The sequence below is a fragment of the Phyllopteryx taeniolatus genome, chromosome 5 (genome assembly GCF_024500385.1).
Source record: "Phyllopteryx taeniolatus isolate TA_2022b chromosome 5, UOR_Ptae_1.2, whole genome shotgun sequence".
Classification (NCBI taxonomy): Eukaryota; Metazoa; Chordata; class Actinopteri; order Syngnathiformes; family Syngnathidae; genus Phyllopteryx; species Phyllopteryx taeniolatus.
In genome coordinates this window covers 9,122,323-9,147,074 of record NC_084506.1, presented here as the reverse complement: position 1 = coordinate 9,147,074, position 24,752 = coordinate 9,122,323, and the positions used below count along the sequence as shown (strand labels likewise).

The window sequence follows — 24,752 nt, the reverse complement described above, 5'->3', positions numbered from 1 at the left end:
AGGGCTCAGGTTAAGGGCTACATACTCCTTGACAACAAGTGTGGTTGAAAGCGAGGGGTATGTGACTCGGCCTCTGCTGAATGGCGAAGGGCTTGCTTACAAGACAAAGAAGGAAGTACATAAATGTAAGTCATCATAATTATTGATATTCATACTAATGACAGTCAGGTTTTTAAGCAACGTAAATAGCTATGTTTTGAAGTGTCGATAAATGGCTTGTTAAAACAACCTTGCGCATCGGTAGTCTCCTGTCATACTACGGTGATAAATTAACAGCAATTGGACTTTACAACAGTCATATCCTGTTTTGTTTGCTTGTTTCCTGTGTGGAAATTTCCTGTGTTGCATGCAGTTCCTTTGCGCTGGTCAGTGGGCGGAGTCTCCTGTGACACAGCTGCCGGTGAGTTGTCATTATTTTTGTCAGCTGTTTGCCACTTCTGAGTACGGTGATGTTTGTTTTCCATATAGTTTAGCTGTATGATCACTCATGTAATGCAGTATTTTATCGTTGCGCAGCCGTTAGCTGTGAACTGAACACCCTAGTCTGACATTATTTCACTTCATCACTCACACACGAGGCCACCGTAATAACCAGATGCATTTTCCTCCACAGGGACCACTTCTTCAACAGCACACAAGAACTACAAGCCCAGTGCCAAAATAACAACGGACACCCAATGTAAAATGAATGCCAACACCTGCCTTTGATGCTTGACAGCCTGACGCAGTTGCAATGCCTACAGCTCCATTTATTTCCACAAACTAGGCTGGCTCAAATGTAAGGACATTCGCTCGCGAGTAGCTACATTAGCTGTGACGAATGAGGGACAATGTTAACGTCACAATATATATATTGTATATTATATATATACACACACACACACACACAAAGCAATTTATAACAGAGTGGTAAGATGACATCTTGGAAATGTTAACAATTGTTGCGTCTGCCTACGACAGCCAGCAGGCAGCTATTCAAGTGTTCTCCCAATTCCTTTGGGGCATTTTCTTCACCATTCATCTTGGCCCTCGAAACAGAGGGCTAAGGGGAAAATGAAAGGTAAGTGCAAAGGAGAAGAACTGCGATTGACGCTAAGTCTTATCAAGTTCAAATATGACCGCTGTGATGGAAGTTCGTTGAAGAGGCCGCTGATTTCTAGGATGTTGTCCTTCTATGCACCTCTAAAATCATTCCTACAGTTGCTGAATCTATCTGCTCAGAGAATGCCAACGTCAGAACAACATAAATAATACCTATATCTTTGTATGATCAACATTAACAAGTGTACATAAGTTCAGCAACCTCACCTTTAGCCAGTTGGACATGATGACAACACTAGGGTCCTTTAGCGCGCTAAACAGTTCTTTGGCAGCCCGCTTCTTTTCTTGCCGGTAATTCTGCTTTTGGACCTACCAAAGAAGAAAACGACAGATAAATCATCACACTAACTGGTGAGACAACATGCTACAAGATGGAAGCAGAATCCAATAAAATAATACAATTAATCAGTAGCCCTTGGAAAAACTTCCATAGTACAATTTAGCTTTTCAGGTGGAGTTTGTAATGTTATTCTAAAACTAACACCTGACTAGGGTTGGGCATCGAGAACCGATTGGAACCGGGACTAACGTTCCGGTTCTCCCGGAACTGTTCAAATTTATACATTTTGGTTCCCAGTTTTGATGCCAAGTCCTCCAGCCACGAAGAAGAAGTGGCGAAAAACACCGAAGAAGCGGTGTAAAGTAACGAAGAAGAACGCACACAATGACGTGCTTGCGCCTCGGCTGGAGCGAACAAGTGTCTTAACTTTGTTCCAATTAATGACCAGTCGCCTCAGTGCAACACTTGGAATAAGATTACATTGCGCAAGGAGGCTTTCACGATGTGTCGTGTCTGACGCGCTCCGAGCCTCAGTCTACACCCCGCGGAGCTTTAGTGAAGTCAACTCTCAGTCGACTGGGTGAGTGAAACAATAAAATAAGTCTATGCCAACATGGAGACAGCTAACAAGCTAAACAGTTGCTTGCACTTTTGCACTGTTTTTTTTATTGTAGTCTTCAAACCAACGTGAGTGCCGACGACAAAAATAAATAAATAAATAAAAAAGCTTAATTTAACATTGGGCTAATTTTTCATCGTAGCAACTTTACATCACAATGAATTGGGACAAAATTCACAAATGTTGTCTCACAGTATCACAAACACTAACCTTCTACCTCATCGGTGGGTAGGGAAAGGAATCAGCATTTTATAGCATTTGGTTCCAACCATTTAAAAAAAATAATAAAATACAAAAATTAATCCACCGGTGCTGTGTGAAATTACTTTTCGTGCCAAAATGCTGAGTTCCGGTGCGTACCCTTGAAAATAAAAGGCATACAACAGCATATCAAGTTAAAACGTGCACATATAAACCATTTGACGTGATGAAATGGTCCCAAATAACTCTTTTAACAATGCTATATTTAACCTTTAGCTGCAACATTAATTAATGAATATTAAGTCAATTAGGATAGTTTCTCACACATTGCCTTTTAGTTCATAGTTTTGATATTGATACTGGTTATAAAGAACCTTGAGTGGAATGTTCATTTCAGTCTATGCTGCAGGTTGCGAAGAAAATGGATGTTCATAATTTGGACACCTTTTACTTAAAACATCCAAACTTTCTTTGACCCAGCCCCCTAAAAGAATCGGAATCGAAATAAGGAACCGGAATTGCTCAAATACAAATGATGCCCAAACCTACACCTGACTAAGATAAATTGACATATGATAATTTCAAGTTTTTTAAATTATGAATGGGAAACTCATCTCATTAAGATGATAATGATGATATGACGATGCATCTGGGTACCTTAAGAGACGCCTTTCGAGCAAGTTTTTCTGTCGGGGAGGGACAGTCCTTCTCCAGACCATTAAACATCCTAGACTCAGACTGGAGCAAAGAAGGAAGAGACGCGGCTTTTACTAATGGGCAAGTAGAAAAAAATAAAACACTACTCTTGCATCTCAGGTTGGTTGTAAATGTATACAGTGCAATGAGCTACATAGTCTGAAAATTCCAGAAAATTGTATGATGATCATTTTTCATATAGAATGACGCTTCCTTTTTTTTTTTTTGTAACAATTGAATAATTTGTACAATAAACTAATAAGTTTGGACGGGGTATTTTGTACTTGTTCTCAGTAGTAAATATTCCCAAGGCAATGTACAACATGCATGCAAAAGCACTCTCTCTCCCATTGGCCTGGTACACAAACAACGAAACGGAAATGTTGAAGTTTTTGCAGATTGATTATCAAGAAAAACGGAACTATCACACAGCCATAAGTATTCAGACCCTTTGTTCAGTATTTAGTAGAAGCACTCTTTTGAGCTAATACAGGCATGAGTCGTTTTGGGAATGATGCAACATGTTTTCCAGACCTGGATTTGGGGATCCTCTGCCATTCTGTCAGGTTGGATGGTGAACGTTGGTGGACAGCCATTTTCAGGTCTCTCCAGAGATGCTCAATTGAGTTTAAGTCAGGGCTGTGGCTGGGCCATTCAAGAACAGTCACAGAGTTGCTCTGAAGCCACTCCTTCGTTATTTTAGCTGTGTGCTTAGGGTCATTGTCTTGTTGGTGAACCTTCGGCCCAGTCTGATTCTCATTTGCTCTGACATGCATTGTGAGCTCTAAGGCCTTATACAGACAGGTGTGTGGCTTTCCTAATAAAGTCCAATCAGTATAATAAAACACAGATGGACTCCAATGAAGGTGTAGAACCTTCAGAAGAAATGGATAGCACCCAAGTTAAATATATGAGTGTCACAGCAAAGGGTCGAAATACTTATGGCTGTGTGATATTTCAGTTTTTCTTTAATAAATCTGCAAAACTTTCACCAATTCAGTCAATATGGGATGCTGTGTGTACATTAATGAGGGGAAAAATGAACTTAAATGATTTTAGCAAATGGCTGCCATATAACAAAGAGTGAAAGATTTAAGGGGGTCTGAATACTTTCTGTACCCAATGTATGTATTGACCAATCCTAGTTGATATTTGCAACATTATTCAAACTAATAAAGACATAAGACGACTTGAAACAAATTGAGACAAAGAGACAGCACGGCAGCATGAGGGGCAGCACAAGGTCTAAAAGGTCCAGGTCACAATTAATTAGCCTGTGGTTCCCACATGGCCCTGACAAAAAACTATTCCAGGTTTATTTCCCACCACAGTAATGTGCTGCAAATTTACCCGTCAACAATTGATCAGGTGTTACTGAAATTTAAAAAAAAAACACCATATTGGGGAAGCTTTTGTGGAGTCGCCCAATCGGGAATAGTGTTCTTACCTTGCTGCCTGGTGATTGGGCAGGACTAAGTTCATTAGTCATCATGGAGATATCGTGCCTGTCTGTCTCACTGCCTGGTGGCAACCCACAACACACAGTCACACACACAGACATGAACTGTGGGAGCCAATCAGCTGACAGACTGGAAAAGCATGACCGGGCCAAAATTGGCTCATGTACAGCTGCTCGAGTCTGCTCATTTGCATGTGGCCTCTTACCTGAGCTGAGGTTGTAGAGGTCATTGTCTCCTCCGTAAGACAGGTTTCTGGTGAGGGTGCGGGGGTCAATTTTGGGTGGGGAAGTGGCATTTGGACACAAAGAAAACCTACGGTGGTACAAACTCTCCTCCTTCATCCTAACAATTAGCTTGCCCCCTCTGCGGAAAGGAGGAAAGGGAAAATGACAGAGGAAAATATGAATCAAATATGTAGTTATTGCAACATTTTGCATAAAACAATTAGATCGTATACACACACACACACTGATCTCTCAAACGCAAGCCTCCCTCCCTATGTTGTGTCTGTCTGGGCCCCAACCCTTTGGTTCGCCAACAAAGACATACTGTACAGTAACTTGTCATTCTCACTACATGACACGATTGGTAGTGAGACAAGCTGTTCAGAAGGCACACTGGCTGTAAATGAAGACAGAACGCGTCACACCCTCAGATCGCTTCATGTTCGGCCCCCTCATCACTTTCAACAGACAGCCCGCAAAGCTCACCGTCTCCAGACTCGCTGCTGCACATACACAAGCATAGCGCTGCAGATTTGGAGTGCCTCCATTAACTAATGGGTTGCACATCTTCATGAGTAAAAGTCCAGTCAATTGATAGTTTCCAGACAGACACAATGGCATCCCAATTTGCATCACCTTCATCACTTACTCTCAGACTGTTTGTTGTATATCATCTTCTCCTTAGTTTTTTTTTTTTTTTTTGCAAGAGCACTGACATAATGCTAAGAGCTAGTCATAGCCCAGCTTTAACGAAAGTTAAGGGTCAATGCTCTAAGCATATGAATAATTACACTTATTTACAATTGATGATGGACAATGGCGGCACGGTGGGCGACTGGTTAGCACATCTGCCTCACAGTTCTGACGACCCGGGTTGAAATCCGGCCTTGTCTGTGTGGAGTGTGTTTGTTCTCCATGTGCCTGCGTGGGTTTTCTCCGGGTACTCCGGTTTCCTCACACATCCCAAAAACATGCATGGTAGGTTAATTGAAGACAAAATTCCCTGTAGGTGTGACTGTGAATGCAAATGGTTGTTTGTTTATATGTGCCCTGTGATTGGCTGGCAACCAGTTCAGGGTGTACCTCGCCTCTCGCACAAAGATAGCTGGGATAGGCTGCAGCACGCCTGCGACCCCAGTGAGGATAAGCGGTACGGAAGATGGATGGATGGATGGTCAATCAGAGCTGACTGTAAAATATATGGGTAAATGGAGAATAGCCGCTGTCATACTGTGTTCTTCTAAGATTAATAATTTGACTCCATGCACCTCACCTGTATGCAGCTGAACGCTGTGAAAATAAAGTAGCTCCTCTATGTGCGGCCAGCCAAGTTTTCACATCCAAAAAGCACTTTATCCGGACCATGGGTAAAGCCATAAACAATTTTCAATGGCATGAGGAGAAATTAGTGGTCCAACTGTAATCCCCCTACTTATGTACAGTACATACTTTACATAATAGAAAAGACATACACAAAGACATACACAACTGTGTACCGTATTTTCACGACCATAAGGTAAAAGTATTACATTTTCTCCAAAATGGACGGAGGAACATGGGAATCGAGCAGCCGCGAGAGAATTCAAGATCAACGAATCCATGGTTCGCAAGTGGAGGAAGCAGGAAATCGAGCTTTGCCAAGTCAAGAAGACGAAGCTGAGTTTCCGCGGAAACAAGGCGAGGTGGCCCGAGTTGGAAGACCAACTCGAGCAATGGATTAATGAGCAAAGAACAGCCGGGAGAACCGTCCCTCCAGTCACCATTCGACTGAGGGCAATAACGCTTGCAGAAGAAATGAAAATCGAACATTTTCACGCAGGTCCGTCTTGGTGCTTTCGTTTTATGAAACCGCGCCATTTATCCATCCGGGCAAGGACTACCGTGGCGCAGCAACTTCCAGCGGATTACAAGGAAAAGCTGGCGTGGGCGCGATGGATGACAGATGGCGAACACAGCTTTCCTAAGACTGCGAGGCAACGCCGGGCGAGTTACGCCACCATATGTGATTGGATTGTGGATGCTCCGGCTAACGTGTCTGCTTGCACTGTTGTTCGAACTCTCGTAAAAGCCGGCATCATTTCTCAGGAGTCGCACGGCAACGAGACTGACTCCAAGAGGGAACCTGCCGTGTTTGATGGAGAACTTGCCCAGCTGTTCATTTCGGATACAGAAGATGAGGATTTTGATGGATTTGTGGATGAGGATTTATCAAAAAATAACGTGAGTACATTGTTAAATACTTCAATAAAGTACAACCGAACTCAGTTTTGCTAACGCTGCTTTATTAAAAACATTGTTTTAGTGTGCATGCATGCTACCGTATGTTTTAAGCTAGCGTATGTTTTACCATGCCTGCGCCCAATAATGCGGTGCGCCTTATGTGCGTGTTGAATACAGAAATAGACCCCGTAACTGAGACTGCGCCTTTTAATACGGTGCGCCCTATGGTCGTGAAAATATGGTACTTCAATATGTGCTACTCTTCCTCTTGACTCATTCCCTCTCCTTTCCAATCTTTTCTTTCTAATCTTGCACTGTATCTGTTATTTTCCAACATCCCACTTTCTGCTCTTTTTTTAAAGGCAGTCAGTCATATGGGAAATTGATTTTTTTCTTCTTCCAAAAAACAGGAGCTTTATTTGTCCTTGTAAGGAAGGTCTATAAATAGCATTTCGTTGCTGCAGTGCAAGAGTAGTTGAGGGTAGCCTGCATAGAAAGCTGACATTGAAGCTTTTGCATTACACAACAGCAAAGAGAACTGTCTGGGCACACAAACAGTGCAGGACTCAAGGCAGGTAAAGATACAGAGGGCAGACATGCAAGGCTGGTCCTCACAGCTGCAGGCTAAGATTTTTTTCTTCAAAGGGAAAAAGCACTATTTCAGTGCATAATGTGAATGGTGTACAGAGTAGTGAAAAGGTATTCTCAAATTCTTATACTTTTGCATAGATTCCCCACTTTAATGCTTAAGATCATCACACAAATATAACCCAAGTGAACTTAAAATGATGTTTTGGAATTTATTAAGGAAAAAAACTATTTTCACGGCACTATCTAAAGACAGGAGCTACGTTAGGTGAGGGTTAAAAAAAGAGACGCAAAAAAGTAATGAAAACCTTGTGATGTGTACATTGCCATTCAAATATGACTTATGCTGATTTCAGTGAAAAGAAAAACTTTCATAACAGCATGTTGTTTAAATGTGGTTTTACTTATAAGAAGATTAACCTTCTTTTTGGTCTTCCACTAGCTCTCTTGCCTGGCAGCTCCATCCTCATCATCCTTCTACCAATATACTCACTCTCTCTTATCTGGGTGTGTCCAAATCATCAAATTCTGCTCTCTCTACCATCATCTCCAAAACATCTACCATATTTTCACGACCATATGGCGCAGTCTCAGTTACGGGGTCCATTTCTGTATTTAACACATAGATAAGGCGCACCGTATTATTGGGCGTAGGCATGGTAAAACATACGCTAGCTTAAAACATACGGTGGCACGCATACACGCTAAAATAATGTTTTTAAAAGGGCAGCGGGAGCAAAACTGAGTTCGGTTCTACTTTATTGAAATATTTAACAATGTACTCAGGTTATTTTTTGATCAATCCTCATCCACAAATCCATCAAAGTCCTCATCTTCTGTATCCGAAATGAACAGCCGGGCAAGTTCTCCAACAAACACGCGGGGTTCCCTCTCGTCATTGTCAGAGTCAGTCTCGTTGCCGGGGGGCTGTTCAGCAATGATGCCGGCTTTCGCGAAAGCTCGGACAACAGTCAAAGCAGATACCTTAGCCCAGGCATCCACAATCCATTCACATATGGTGGCGTAACTCGCCCGGCGTTGCACTTGGCTTTTCACAGCGGCTGTGAGATGGGCGCACATGGACGGGTGACGCGTGGAAAAAAACATCCGGTCTCTTTACGTACACCTCACTCAGCCACTCTCATTTTCTCCTCGTTCATCCCGCCCTTTTGATTGGCCTTAACGATGACTTCGGTTGGAAACTTTTCTTTAGGCAGCGTCTTCCTCTTAAAAATCACCATAGGTGGCAGTTTCTGTCCATTACCATGGCAACCAAGCACAACAGTAAAAGCCGACTTCTCGTGCCCCGTTGTGCGTATCGCTACCGTGGTGGTCCCCTTCTTCTCTACAGTGTGGTTCACCGGGATGTCGAAAGTGAGCGGTACCTCGTCCATGTTGGTGATGTGGTTGGGCTGGATGTGTTTGTCGGCAATCTTTTTACTGCAGTAGGAGCAGAAGATGGCCAGCTTTTCCTTGTAATCCGCCGGAAGTTGTTGCGCCACGGTAGTACTTGCCCAGAGATGGATAGATCGTGCCGTTTCATAAAACAAAAGCACCAAGACGGACCTCCTTGAAAATGTTCGATTTTCATTTTTTCTGCTAGCGTTGTTGCCCTCAGTCGAATGGTGACTGCAGAGACGCTTCTCCCGGCTCTTCTTTGCTCATTAATCCATTGCCCGAGTTGGTCTTCTTCTTTTCCTGCTTCCTCCACTTGCGAACCATGGATTCGTTGATCTTGAATTCTCTCGCGGCTGCTTGATTCCCATGTTCCTCTGCGTAACTGACAGCTTGAAGTTTAAACTGTGTTTCGTAAGCGTGTATCTTCGTAAGTGCCATTTTCCGGGGTCCTTAGCCAAAACCGATGTCGTTCTGCACAATGCACACGCCAGGGCTATATACCTACTTCGGGCGTGCCTTTAGCGTCCTCCTTCACGCGCTCCATTCCCCCTTGACGTCCGCATCCTGTACTCAGTCACGTCCACCTTTCCTCTGTATAAGCAGCGTGTCGGCAGGAAATGCTCCCAGTCAATCAAGCGGAGCACTCATCAAAGTCACACATAAGGCGCCTCGTCCATTTTGGAGAAAATTTAAGACTTTTAAGCGCGCCTTATGGTCGTGAAAATACGGTAACCTTGGCTGTCCCTCTGATGAGCTAATTTCTCGTCCTATCTAACTTGGTCACTCCTAGAGAGAACCTCAACATCTTCACTTCTGCCGCCTCCAGCTGTGCTTCTTGTTGTATCTTCAGTGACACGTTCTATAATCCGTAGATCATGGCTGGCCATACCACTGTCTTAAAAACTTTGCCCTTCATCCTAACAGAGACTCTTCTGTCACATAACACACTTGACACCTTCCTCCACCCATTGCAACCTGCTTGGACTAGTTTCTTCACAATATCATCTGCGAACATTAAGGTCCATGGGGATTCCAGTCTGAGCTCATCTGTCAGCTTGTTCATCACTAGTGCAAACAGGAAGGGGATCAGGCCTGATCCCTGATGCAGTCCCAACTCCACCTTAAACTCCTCTGTCACACCTACAGCACACCTGACCACTGTTCTGCTGCCCTCATACATGTGCTGTACTATTCTAACATACTTCTCTGCCACTCCAGACTTCCGCATGCAGTACTAGAGTTCCTCTCTGGGTACTCTGTGGGCTGTCATGGGCTTTCTCTAGATCTACAAAGACCCAATGTAGCTCCTTCTGACCTTCTCTGTACTTCTCCATCAACACCCTCAAGGCAATGAATGCATATGTGGTACTCTTTCAAGGCATGAAACCATACCGATACCCCCAAATACAGATCCTTTACAAAAAAATCTGAATATCATGGAAAGGTTTATTTATTTACATAATTCCATTCAAAAGGTTAAACTTTCATAGATTATAGCTTCAGGGCCCACAATTTCAAGTATGTGTTTATTTTTACATAATATGGGCTGCTGGCTCATAAAACCCATGAAATCAGAAATTAAAAAAATTTGAATACTGTGAAGAAATCACCATTTAATTCTCAGTTTTTGTAGAAAAAGAGAGAAAAATCAGGGTCACATTAAATCAATCAAAATATGTTACTTTCAAAACGATATGTTTATCTTCAATACTTGGTTGGGAATCCTTTTGCTTTCATCACTGCCTCACTGGCATTGAGGAATCAGCCTTTGGCATTGCCTAGGAGTTATGGAAGACCAGATTTCCTTGATGCTTGCTGTCAGTTCTTCTTTGTTTTTGGGTCTGGTGCCCCTCATTTTCCTCTTGATAATACACCATATTCTCAATGGGGTTTAGATCCAGCGAGTTGGCTGGCCAGCCAAGCACTGTGATGGCATGGGCATCGAACCAGGTTTTGGTGCTTCTTGTGGTATGGGCAGGGGCCAGGTCCTGCTGGAAGATGAAATCTGCATCTCCATACACAACCTCAGCAGAAGGAATCATGAAGTCCTATAAAACATTCTGGTAGATTGTTGCAGTAACATTGGATTTAAGAAAGCAGAGTTTGCCAACACCTGTACTGGACACTACATCCCAAATCATGACTGACTGACTGGATATTTCACACTGAACCTCAAGCAGCTTGGGTTCTGTTCTTCTCCCGTCTTCCTCCAAACCCTTGGACCTTGATTCCCGAATGAAAGGCACACTTTATTTTCATCAGAAAAGAGGACCTTGAACCACTGGCTAATAGTCCCAGTTCTCTATAGTTCCCACAGCTCTCCACATCACCCTTATTCTTAAGGGTGAGCACAAGCACAGTTTTCCTCCAGTCCTCAGGCATCTTCTCATCCCCTGGTCAAAACAAATAATTTTATAAGAAAGTAATAATGCACAATTTGTATGGGTACATACGTACAAGACCTCATATTCACAAGGAAAGACTAACGTTCATATCAGCTAGCACTGCCTGTTCAATTTCTAAGAAGGACGCAATGCAAAGCACGTATGCGTTGTGAAAAACCTGTGTTCTTTTACAGAGTTCAACAAAAAATTTGCCAAATTAGTCCTGCACCCACAGATAAACAAAAGGTTTACATCCTTCTAATTGCGCTGAAGTTTGCTGCGCCAGAAAAATGTGCAGCATTTTTGGTTAGGAGACAACACAACACACACACAAAAAAAAGAAACATTAGAAAAGCTTCTCAAAATATCCAAATGCAACATACATTTTCCAACTCATAGCCTACATTTATGCTAATATTTACCCAATGATATGAGCGCCTTGTGGAAAGATAACAGCACAGCGGCAGCAGCTACCCAGTCAATACCACACATTCTTATGTCATTCATTAACCGTGAACTACAAATATGAGGAAAGATAAAATAACAGGCAAATGGTGGAGTAAAAGATCAGATTTGTGTCACATTGGACATTGAATTGAATATCTAAGACAACTTTGTTATTAAAACCGTCTATAACAAATGTTTTAATCAAACTCTAATCTGTTTTCCTCTGACCTTGACGTACATATGAAGTGCTTTACCACCAACCAGCTCAGGAACTTTGAGTTCCTCGTAGCAAAATGTTCCTGTGGTCCATGTGGTTTGCGTTTCCATCGCACGTATTAGTTCAGGGTCGCTTCAGCAAATGAGTCTGATGTTCCGCATTACCGACACCGTCTGGATGTAAAAAAATAATAATTGTTGGCAACACAAGCTTTCAAGTTAATGTCTTTATGTATTTATACTGTTTACTTGGGTTATATTTCTCTATTTACTGTACGTTTGTGAGATGATATTACAGATTAAAGTGGGCAAATTATGCAAAAATATAAGAATTTGAAAAGGGGTCCAATACTTTTTCAGTTGAGCACCACCTGAGTGCTCAACTGAGGGGGGGAATCTGAATTTTACTGTTCACATTGACACGGGAAACAAAGACAAAGATACATGGTACATATGGGCAAAAAAATATATAAAAACTAAATCTGAATTGACATGCAGTGTGAACACTCCCTATGTGCACTCTGTAAGGTAACAACATCTCAACATGTTACAACTTGATATGTTTCATAGTTGGTCTTTCTATGTGTTACTGACTGACACAAAAATGTAAGCAAAACAGAAACATCTGTTTACATTTCCATTAAAGGACTGAAATTCTGGATTCTGGACATTATGTGCCAGACAAATACTACGATACATGAAACGTATTGTTTTCGTTCATCCTAATGTAAACACGACGAGTTGCGTGCCGTTGCCTTCATGGTAACGACGACCTTCCCAACGTGGTGGTCACGCAGGCACTACGATCAGCCGAGCTGGCTTATCTAGTGTTAATACCTATGCCCGGGAAGCCCAATAGAAGACGTTGTGTGAGGTCATGTGACTTTCTTGTGTTGGTTTGATTGGTGAACTACACTTAAAACGTCATTAGCGCTTAAATTGGATTGGAACAAACAGCGCTCAATGCGGAAGTCGAAGTCGTAGTCTCGCGCACGAAATAGTTGATACATAAGCAATAATTGATAAATAAAAGTAGCGAGCGACATTTAGATCATTGTAATGGAATAAAAGTACCGTAGCTTTTTAACAGCAGAAGCGCGGAAGTGTTTCTTCTGGTCTTGTCAACTGCTGTGACTTATCCAAAGCAGGTCCCGAGCACACAGGCGGAACCCTCAGGCCGATGCACTTGGATGTTAGTCCCCCACGGAGTAATATTCAGAAATTACATCTGTGTGTGGATGGTGGATGTGTGGAATGGATCTAGCTGCGAGCGTTCAAGGAGTACGACAAGGCCTCTGACGACAGCGAGCACCCCCCCCCCCCCCCCCCCCCGCCCCACCACCCACCAACCCAGAAAAACTCATCATATCTATACGATTCACGTAAACTTCCTATTTTGAGTTCTGATTTGCATGTATGCTTTTCACTCAGTCATTTGTTCTTTTTGTGTGCATCTTTCTGATATTTTGACTGGTGATTTATGATGCCGACTAGAATAAATCATATCACATTTACATATAGAGTGGTGCCTTGAGCAGTGTTGCCACAGCGCATTAAACCAGTTTACAGTCCGGACTCCAGGCGAAGTTGAAAGCTCTCACTTTTCATTGTAAATATTATTTAAGCTAAGTATTGTAAGTCCTTCAGTGAGTCAGTCCTTACCCTCCATGACTGATTTATGACCGTGCACTTTGGCATGAATAATGAACCCACAATGCAACGCGCGTTTAACACGCCAGTAAAACTGTATTCTTAATATGTAAATAAAAAGTAACAACAATCAAATACACTTTTTACTAAGGAAAATAACAAAAATAGTGTGACAAGAGTGCAATTGTGCATTTATTTGCACTTTTATGGTACTGCACCGTCACTGTGCATTGGGTAATAAATAATTACTTCCCTATAACTTTCTTTTATTTTTTGAAAAAAAGAGCGGTCTCGGTTAAATGCTACTGCCACATTTTTATTTATTCATTTATTTTTATTTTTTTAATAAGGAGAAGTAGCAGCGTAGCAGTATATTGTATTAAACAATAGAAGAGATGTAAGTGGCAACGTGACAAGATTTGGAAAAAATGACAGTCTGTCAAAAAGTTGAGTGTGGTTGAAACAGCCACTTCAACCTGAGTACAAAGCAGCAAGAATTTTGAAAATCAGACGAGGGGTTCCAGGATATGGATTTTTTTGTAAATCGGAAAAAAATTGCCTTTTTGGGGAAGGTTTTTGTGTGACACCGCTTCCAGAAAACCTGGTCAAAAATACCTTCAAATGATGGGAAAGCAGTCAAATGAATTATTTGTCAACATATCCCCTTGTCCGTTCCATTTTGTCTGCTACAAGAGGAACCTCTTCTCCAATTGGTTGACAAGTTTCAGTTCAAACTATCCACCAATCGCTTGTACAGGACAAAATTACCGTGATGTTTCTAAAGGCCTCATTTGCCCTAAAAACTCGACTTAACGTAGCGCAAATGGAACATTGTTGGTGAGAAGACCAGTGTGGGCAGTAGAATCAGTAGTGTGGGCTTCCGCAAGCTTTTTTTCCTCGTGAATTTATGTAGGATTTTAGAGGCATTTGAAGTGGTCACTCCATGCTTTTTTTTTTTTTAGAAAATTCCACAAAGATGGCAGCTACTTGTCATGTTACTATTATAAGTGTAATAAAGCGCTGCAGTAAGTGTAATCAAGCCAAAACTCTCACACGCACACGCACGCGCGCACACACACACACATACACACACACACATACACAATGTTGTCCATTCACCTGCTGTGCCTTTAAAGCAGGGGTCTCAAACTGGCGGCCAGCGAGACGATATTTTGTGGCCCCCACCTTAATATGAAAGTTTCATGTTCGTGCGGCGCTCGAGTTTTATATGAATGACACTTTTGCAGTGTTGTGTGCGGAGCTGACCAACCTACCAATCACGGTGGGGTATATGGCCCTCGGGGGCGTGACATCGACCGGGCTTGATGCAAGCAGCGAAACATTTTTCAATGAGTGAAAGTTACAGCGGCGTTTCCGTGGAGATTTTTCTTCTGTGCCTAGCTAGGCAAATGCGGACATTCGTCCCAGCGCGCTGTGTTCACAACACGTCCAAAAAAAAGTGTTTCAAGTTGCTGGCCAGCGTGACATTATATGACGTATGTAGGTTATGCCTCTCTCAGAATAAATCAAAGTGATGCGTGCGCGGCGAGATAAAAGAAGGGTGGGGAACTCGTTGGTGTGGTCTGAGGTGTGAGTCCGGTCGGATCTCTGTGGGGGTGGGCTGCAGTCGGGCTGAGTGCACCGCGCGTCCTGGCCCCCATCCACTCTCGTGTTAAATGGAAAAAAGAAAAGGCGCTTGGACGGCATGGCAGTGGATGGGGGTTGCGGCGCGTTCGGTCTGGTGGTGGCGTGGCCTCGCGTGGCCTCGCGTGGATCTAGTCTGGTCAGCGTCCTTGTTTATCTGATTTTGTGTTAAAAAAATAAAAAAGACATTTGAGAAGATGGGATTTTTTTATTTATTTATAATTTAAATTGCGCGCGCGCATGTGCGCAGAGGTTGCGGCCCAGCCTCAGCCAGACTTTGCCTTCAGCAGCCCCAAGGTAACTGCTTTAAAGTCTCTCTCTCTCTCTCTCTCTCTCTCTCCCTCCCTCCCTCATGTGCTCCTTGCAGTTGGCTGTCTTTCAGTAGTGGATACATTCCACAAACTTCTGTTTTACTTTTAAGAAGAACATTTAATAACATTTGCACACCCACCTAACCTGCAGCTCTTCTTTAATAATGTTATGCGTCTTGAAGCCTCTGCTGTTGTGTAAACCTCCACGTTCCATTAGTGCGAATGGCTTGCATCTTCTGAATACTCAGAATGCAGCATACTGCATGCTAACTGCTAGCCCGTGTGGCTGTGGCGATTACCATTGTATGCTTGACGGAATTTGGTTGTTTCAAATAAATAACATGTATTTCTCTTTGTTTTAGGGTTAGTTTGACATTAAATTCCAACTGGTAGTGGCAATTAACAGCTTCAATCTACTTTTTGCAAGATTTATTATTTACTAATTATATCAGCCAAACTGCTACTTTTTGTGAAGTGAGTGAAGTCACTTGCCGCCACACAGCACTCGTAGCTCAAGGTTGGGCTCGCAAATCAAAGCTGAAAGTCGTCTGATTGACAGCTCGTATCTCCAAAAACTCTTAGGGCGGGTCACTTGTATCTCAAGGCACCACCAATGACTCTGTATAAACTTATGTCGTGGTTAGGGAGCAAACAAATTGTGGAATCTGCTAGTTTCTTGCTGCCAATGAATGAAATCCATGAGGCCTCTCTTGCCACAAGACGCGGTAACTGACATGACATGACCTTGATAAAAATGTTGGGTCAAGAACATTCCACACATTCAAACTAAATGATTCATTATCCCAATCCCTATGCTGAAGATATTGTTTCCCAAGTAAGGATCACAGTATGAGAAGTTCATTTTTTTTATAGTGTCAATAAAAATCTCTTCACTGCACATTACTATGTTCTCAAAGCTCATCTTTGTTGCTGTGGTGTGATGCTGCCAGGTTCCATTCTAAAACTTCCCAGTGCAGTTTCTTCACGTCTCAATATTAAGTGGAATATTGCCACAAACACACACAGATACTTGTAGAACAGGCTTTGAATGCTGCCATTGCAGTTTGGATTTTCTATTGACAATTCTTTTCATCGGTGACGCCTAGAAGCACGGGTATATTGAGCAAGTAGCCTCTCGCTGCTTGGCGACCTTTTTGCTTTTAGTCTTGCTGATTCATGTAATCTAAAAAATCTGACGCAAGGCCAAAATTTATGAGGTGTTTCTCTGCAAATCAATTTCTCTCCATCAGCAGTTGTACCCTTGCACCCGTATCAAGCTGGGATTGGCTCCAGCTACTAAGCAGTATAAAATAATGATTTGTAGTTATGAGGTATAGGTGGATGTATACAGTCTGTGCAACAGCTAATGGTAATTTGCAAGGTAAAAAAAACTTTCAAGATATAACATTCTTTGTGGGCAGGTTAAACAGTTCCAAAAAGAGTCCTCAAGAGTTCTATTTTATACTTGAACATAGTTGTCTGATTCAAGTGGTGTCTTTAAAACTGTACAACTCCAAATTCAACAGCTACATTTGCAAGAAAAAAGTATGTGAACCCTTTGGAATTACCTGAATGAAAATGAATTCATTCATCGGATTGGTTCAATATGTTATCTTAAATGAGATGCTCCTTGGCATTTAGATCAATGATTAAGTTTTTAGTGCCTTAGTAGCCCAATAGTGGGAGTAGCAAGGGCTAGCAGAGGCTCAAGATATTTGTCCAAAGAAGATGGTGTGACAGGGGCTAAACTCAGCTGGGCGTACATAATTTCACTCAGTAGGTTAAGATCATATGTAAGCAACACTGAAAGGCATCTGTTCCTCATGGGATGGTACAGATTAAATGTGTGCATCCCACCCAGCGCTCTACCCACTTTTCAGACCCCCAACCCTGTTAACCCCAGTCTTAAATAGTGACATGGCCAATGGATGACAGTGTGACCTACATATAAACTCAATAGGGCTGCTGTCAAGTACAGTATGTGCACTCAAAATTCTACCTTGCAATGTTCAATAGTGGCGTAGGCATGCAGGCGTACAGAAATTGGCTGATTCACTTACTTGTACTTTCTGCTCTACTAAAGAATAATCACATACATAAAGACGTGGGCCACCATCACATTTGTTGTTTTAGCAATGCCCTAATGATCATGAAAGGTACAATGCCACTAAGTAGAGCCCAGACCTCCACCAAGGATGAACTATTAATACATTCGAAAACAATTCATAGAGCTTTTGCATTTGGGCTTGGGCATCAGTTAGTTAGCAGGTTATTGCCTGGTTAACGAAAGATGATAGGTGCCAATATGATTCTGGGGGTTCGACAATTCCAAAGGTATCATATTGACTAACAACTCACAGGGTAGAACAAATAAAAATGCACTCTTTTCAAGAACCCTAACCCATCACCAAAAGGGATGAAATCAATATAATTGGTTGTCACCATTGGTTGTCTGCAAAATATTTGTGTATTTGTGTGTGTGCAAACCTGCTTTGTTTTTTTGGTTCCTGTTTCACAAGTCATGCTGACTATTGTGAAGTAGGCACATAAAAACAAAACTAGTGGTGGCCTAAGACTTTTGCACATTAATGTACTGCCTATTTAGAAATACCCATAAACTATGATTTTATTGAGGTGTATTCCCTAATCTAACAGTGTGCAGCTATAAAACATTGAAGTGTGCAAAGCATTAACCTAGTTTCAATCCGAATATTTAAATTTAGTGTTATTTAATAGAACAATCTGAGACACACAAATGGTCATATCCTCCTGTCCCATCGCTTTGTAGTGGCTACAATTAAATACACCAGGACCTAGTAAATCCAGATGAGTGTAATTGCTAGGTCATTGATACATGGTGCACCTCAAATAGGTGCCTCCTTTTCCCCCTGATAATTTCCGTTACTATGACAGACACCAGCATATGTCACTGTAGACCTGCAGGGCAGATATGGCATTTGTAAAGATGTCGTACACTGCTGTCTAAAGAAAACATGCTGATGCAAGCAGTGAAGAATGATTTATAAAAAAAATAAAAAAATAAAATAAAATAAAAATAAAAAAGATCTACCCTTTAATGAGTGAACAAAGTGATGGGAGACAGTAAAAATGTAATCATTATAATTACTATTAGAATAAAAATGCATTTGTGTCTCCTAGTGCTCAAATTGCATTAATAAAGACACCAAGAGAAATCAAGAGAAAAGAAGAGAAATCCCAGTTGTATTCAACTACTAGATTAATACACGAAATTGGCATCTATACAGGGTGTTCCAATTAGCCTTACGTAAAACTAATTTCCTCTGGAAAAAAAATAATAAAGAAAACCGAAAAAGAATGGAAGTAAACTGTTAGAGAAAAGAAGAGACACTGGATAATTTGTGGTGCTCTGTGGGTGGATACTGTATGTGGTCATGTTCTATTCTGGGTCTTGCCAATAGTGAAGGTATATTTAAGGGATTTGAATGAAGAGATTGCCTACGAACCAAAACTGAACTTGAAAAAGGACCACCTTTGTTCTATAGGACTGTGGCGAACCCTAACTATGGTAAATCTTTACCACTTCTACCCTGCTGCAGCTGGTATGCCCCTCCCTGAAGGCACATGTGAGAGAGAGAGAGAGAGAGAGAGAGAGAGAGAGAGAGAGAGAGAGAGAGATATATATATAGATATATATATATATATATATATATATACACATACACACACACACACACACACACACACACACACACACACACATACACACACACACCAGTATACACCAGTATGGTAGCCAATGAACCAATCGACTGACAGGTGACACAGTCTCTTTAATAAGGACACGGTATTCTTTCACTGGAAAGGAAGCCCTATGAACACAGCCTTGAAACCCAACCATTACTTGATATTTTTTCTCCTGTGAAGGGTTGCAGGGAGCTGGCACGTCCAGTAAATACTGGGTAAGGACACTAATAATGCCCCAAGGCGGCTATGTGAAGGTTTGAATTCGAGCGCAAAGTGCAACCTGTGCAGAGATCATCAGAGCCAAGTTACACTTATGTACACCTAACTTAATAACTTGCCTAACTAATCTGTTACATGATATTGGTGTTATTTGGTACTGTGACCACTGTACTCCATCCATCCATCTTCTATAATTGCTTATCCCCATCACTAAGGTCGCGGGTGAGCTGGAGGCTATTACCCTGGACTGGTTGTCAGTCATGGGTGTACTCCATAATGGTCATCTCGTCATTTCTGTATGCAAAAAAAATGCTTGACTGCAGTCATCACAGTCACCCCAAAATCGTACTAAAAGTAGTAAAATCAAAGCGGATGCCAAAAAACAAACTAAAAGGAAGGAGCCGTATTCTTTAAATAACGGTCAGGCAACACTCAACTGACTCCTTTCGAACATAAATATAGATGGTGCACAGTGCAATTATCCTGTCAGAAGACGCCAAAATACACACTCTTCTAAAGATAGGTGGCTGAAAAAGAAGCAGTACCTAGTCATTACACTTTCTAACGATATGCAACATGAACAAGGACTCTCAGTTAACTTCCTCTTCATCTTTGACAAATCTTTCATCTCATTTCTCTATCTCATCAGTGCAAAACCAAACATTTCCCGCCTTCCGATTCCAAAGAATAAAGCACACAACAGTTCTTAATTGTGTGAAATAATTCTTCAAACCATCACAAACATCAACCCTGTATCAGCACTGAAAGTTTTTTTTTTTTTTACTTGGAAATGCTGAAATCTTTGTGGAGTTAATTTAGTTATTTAGTTTATGGACAATGTGTACATTAATCTCTATCAATAGACATGCAGAAATTAGCAGAAAGCTAATTTCCATCTGGAAAGCAGAACATAAAATATAGCAAACAAAACAAAACCCAAACCTGAACCACCCCAAAATTGGGGTGCACAGCAACTAACACAGACTCATAAAATATACCCAAAAAAATGCATCAGAGATTAAAATATCAAAACATAAAGCGCATGGATAGAGACCATGTAAAAAGGCCAACAAATGAAAAATACCAAGATCACAGTGTGAGAACATCAATACTCTTCCATGTTTAATTTAAAATATCCATCAACCAGAGTTTCAGGGAAATGGAATGACAGAGAATATTTTAATACCAAAGCTAATGTACAGTAACAGGAGGATATTTGTATTTATTTTTTTAATAAGAGTTAGTTTCACTCAATTGACCATGACCATTTAGATCATAGAAATGTACTTGAAGTAAAACATCAACAAATGAGCTTCAGTCAGCAAATGCCTTCAAAGGCAAAAGATAAAGTGTAACGAACAGAAAGTAGCAGTCATTTCCACAGCGGATAAATCGTAACAGCTGTTAATTTATCTGAGTTCATTCATTATTACGGTATGAAAATGAAGGTCAAGTAAAGGGAGAGCTCATCTTACCTTTCAACTGAGTTGCAGCACACCGCATCCAGAGGCCTTTGTCAAAGCCGCCTGTCTCACCTGTAGGGATGCACAAATACAAAAAGATGTCACTTAAGACTCAAACCACGAAGCACATTACATCCTCGGCTACTCCTTTCGAAAGGTGGCGCCACACCCCTCCCAGCTCCGGGCTCAATCCTAGGGGAGGTGCCTTTCTGAGACTATTTGCCAACTGTACACACACCACTGGTAGTCAACTAGTAACTCTGGAAAGCTGCAAATAAAGAAGTACATGAACAATGGTTGACTCGCTCATTGAGGGTAACAGTCCAACTGACAGCAACGGTATTCACAATGTCTTTACTTCATTAACAATAAACAGTAGACAAATATGTACTTATCACATTCAAGGTTTTACGAAACACACCATTGGGTGGAGGTCAAGTGAGTCCAATGCTGCCTTTTTCCACTGAACGACACGAAGCAGTAGCGTCATTCATACTGGTTGTCTGCAATCATTTTCCAAAGCTGCTGATTTTGTTGCCTTCTTAGTGGCAGAACATTCTGTGCAACAGATCCTCTAATTGCATTTTGTTCTCAATGTCAAGCCATAATAACAAAACATTCCTTGTACAGCCTGTAATTTAAAAAAAGATATACTTAATTTGAAAAATAATGGTCAGCACGGTAGCCGACTGGTTAGCACATCTGCCTCACAGTTCTGGGGACCGGGGTTCTAATCTAATCGGAGTTGGCATGTTCTCCCCGTGCCTGGGTGAGTTTGCCCACAGGCCCCCGTAGAGATATATATTTTTTTTAATTTAATTTTAACAAATTAAGCAATCTGAAGTCTCCATATATACATACATATATATATATATATATATATATATATATATATATATATATACATATTTTTATTTATATATATATATATATATATATACACACACATATATTTATATACACACACATATTTATATACACACACATATATATATATACATATATATATATATATATATATATATACACATATACATACATATATATATATATACACATATACATACATATATATATACATATATACATATACATATATACACATATATACATATATATACACATATATACACATATACATATATACACATATATACATATATACATATATTTACATACATATATACATACATATATATGTATACATATACATATATATATATATATATATATATATATATATATATATATATATATACACATATATATATATATATATATACATATATACACACACACACACACACACACATATAGGTAAGTAATGTGTCTGTTAAAATTTTAACTCATGCTCATTTGTAATTTCAATACTCTTGATAAGCACTTTTCATATGACGAGAATCCGAGGAAACCTTAACAACCTTTTCCTCCTCGTTTAATAGTGCAACTGCATCTACAACACCTACAAAAGAAAAACTTTTTTCTTTTTACTTAAGGAGACTAAATGGCTATTTAAATTGCTCCTGAGATCGGTGAGACGTGACTATTGATGATAAAACGTGCAAACTGGTGAGCAGTCTCTCTCAAGACATAAAAATGTACTGTGAAAGAATAACTGGTGAAATAATGACATTAAAACCGGTCTAAAAATACACATGCCACCCAACCCTGCAGCCTAGGAACAAACCTCAAGGGTCACCAGGTTATTTGCGCAGCCTGAGCGTGAATGTGTGTGTGTGTGTGCATGTGCGTCCCTACGCGCGCGCGTGTGTGTGTGTGTGCATGTGCGTGCGTGCGCGCATGCAAACCAATAACATCAATAAAGAGTTCCTTGCTGGCTGGCGACCGGTTCAGGGTGTACCCCGCCTCCTGGCCGAATATAGCTGGGATAGGCTCCTGCAGCCCGCTACCCTGGTGAGGATAAGCGGTAAAGAAAATGGCTGGATGGATGGATTTAACAAGGGGGCAATTACCTTTTCACACAGGGCCAGACAGCTTTAACTGTTACTGTAATTGAAATACTTTATTGTAACTAAATTACTTCACACACAGCGAAACGCAAATTCGACATAGCGCCACCATGTTTACGTACAACCGTTAGTGCTAGCACTAGCTTGCTATGCCACATCACGTTTTGTTGCCGGTTTGCGAGCCGTATCGTATTAAAAGTACGTGAACATACCTCAAGCAATCCTTAAAAGAACATACCGTAATTTGTCGAGTATAATACACATTTCCCCCCCAAAAAAATGTGTCAAGTCAATAGTGTGCATTATACATAGGTATAGGGGAAAGTGGAAAAAAACTTTCACATATTATAAATGTATGCTGCCATCTAGAGGCAAGGAAAAAGCTGTATCACTTTCATTCTAATATGCCGCCCCCTAGAGGTTATGAAAAAGGTGTAGCCTCCACTTTAATCCTATAAGACAGAAGTACGTATGACTGCATATGTACAGTTGTGCTCATAAATGTACATACCCTGACAGAATTTGTCAAATATATATATTTTATTTATTGACTTTTCTGTGGGAAAAGTGACATTTGAAAGAGAGGTACTTTTTTTGTATGAACCACATACAGCTGTTGAGTCGCTTTAAGTAAATACTTTACTAGCCAAGGGAGCAACAGGAATTTTACCACAACATAGATGGCTAAAAGAGTATTTACTCTCTGGGGGCAGTGAGACACATCTAAGATGGAGCAGCATCAGCCCATATTTCGCATACGCTCATGAGAGGAAAACAATTAAGTCTCTGAGGAACATCACTGAGCCACAAACGACCCTTGAGTGCACCCACTGTTAAAGCAAAATGAGAATCAAAGTAAAAGTTTAAAGAGCAGAGGATTTGCTGGCGCTTTTTTTGCAGCGGAAGCATTCAAGTGCAATTAACATAAAGTGTTTCATAAAATGATACAACTTTCTTGGCAAAGCAGTCTGTCAAAGAATGCTACTTTGTACTTTGAGAGCTAACGGCAATCCCCTAATTATCAAGATAGCCTCTTGAAGTGGATGCAAAAAAAATAATAATTTAAAAAACCTGCCGTCCTATGCATGCATAAGGCTTTTTTTGGTATGGTTTTTTCCTACTCATAAATTTGGAAGGCGCTCAAGCCCCTCCACCCGCTTTCGGGCGACCGCCAGTTTTAAAACCTTGGATGTCATGAAAATTGTTATCTGGCCATTGTTGTGTTAGTTGTTTTTGGTTGTTGTTTTTTTAACTGCAGTTGCAGTGTTACGCTACGGCAACAGATGATCACAAACAGTTGGAAGACACTCGTAAAACAGTCAAAGAGGATGAGAAGAGGGGTAAATTATGTATTTTCTTTCATACTGCAAATGTGTCATACGATTTTGTGGATTTTCAAACAGTTTTTTTTTGTAACCAACCATATCTGATAACTCAGAAAAAAAAGTACCTTAAACGAACGTTACACTTTATGTTTTGGGCTTTATGTCTCTTAAAATAAATGAGTATTTTTCAAGGTCACATGGCAACAAGCACAGGTAACACAGCGCAGATAATTGGAAGGATATGGAAGCGAAGTTTATCAATTGTTAAGATTCTATCCATCCATTTTCTATAATCCTCATTATTACGGGCAAGCTGGAGCCCATCCCAGCTTGACTTTGGGCGAAGGTTGTGTACATGCTGGACTACATATATAACTGGTCAGTATGCAAAAATAAAACACTGCCTGTACAGTTAATATGGGTGTTATAAATGTGTCAGTTTGATCGCAGAACAGATAATTTGGTAAAATTGCTTCAATCTGAGCAAAAAACTGGTCAGTCAACATCCATGAACGGACTATGTTCAACCTTTAAAGACCATATGATTCAGAGATGTGTTTCTAAATCCATTATAAACTACTGTATGTAGTACTCAATTGTGAAGATAAAG

At 40.9% G+C, this 24,752-nt stretch overlaps 1 protein-coding gene across 14 annotated transcripts in view; it reads right to left on the bottom strand.

Annotated features, from left to right (window-relative positions):
* osbpl5 (oxysterol binding protein-like 5) overlaps positions 1-24,752 on the bottom strand; it is a 69,545-nt gene that overhangs the window by 41,590 nt on the left and 3,203 nt on the right. For 8 of the 14 annotated variants that reach the window (XR_009788419.1, XR_009788421.1, XR_009788422.1 and 5 more), the window contains exons 2-7: positions 20,860-20,919; positions 11,857-12,008; positions 4,563-4,720; positions 4,345-4,418; positions 2,859-2,939; positions 1,309-1,410 (exon numbers count right to left, since the gene is read on the bottom strand). Coding sequence is in view for 9 of the 14 variants with exons in the window: in XM_061772501.1 (XP_061628485.1) it covers positions 1,309-1,410; positions 2,859-2,939; positions 4,345-4,418; positions 4,563-4,720; positions 11,857-11,945 (504 nt within the window). In the remaining 5 variants the exon portion in view is untranslated. Of the gene's footprint in view, positions 1-1,308; positions 1,411-2,858; positions 2,940-4,344; positions 4,419-4,562; positions 4,721-5,382; positions 5,631-11,856; positions 12,009-20,859; positions 20,920-24,752 lie in introns of those variants that run through there. The other 6 variants (XM_061772502.1, XM_061772509.1, XM_061772504.1 and 3 more) reach the window with 5 other exon arrangements.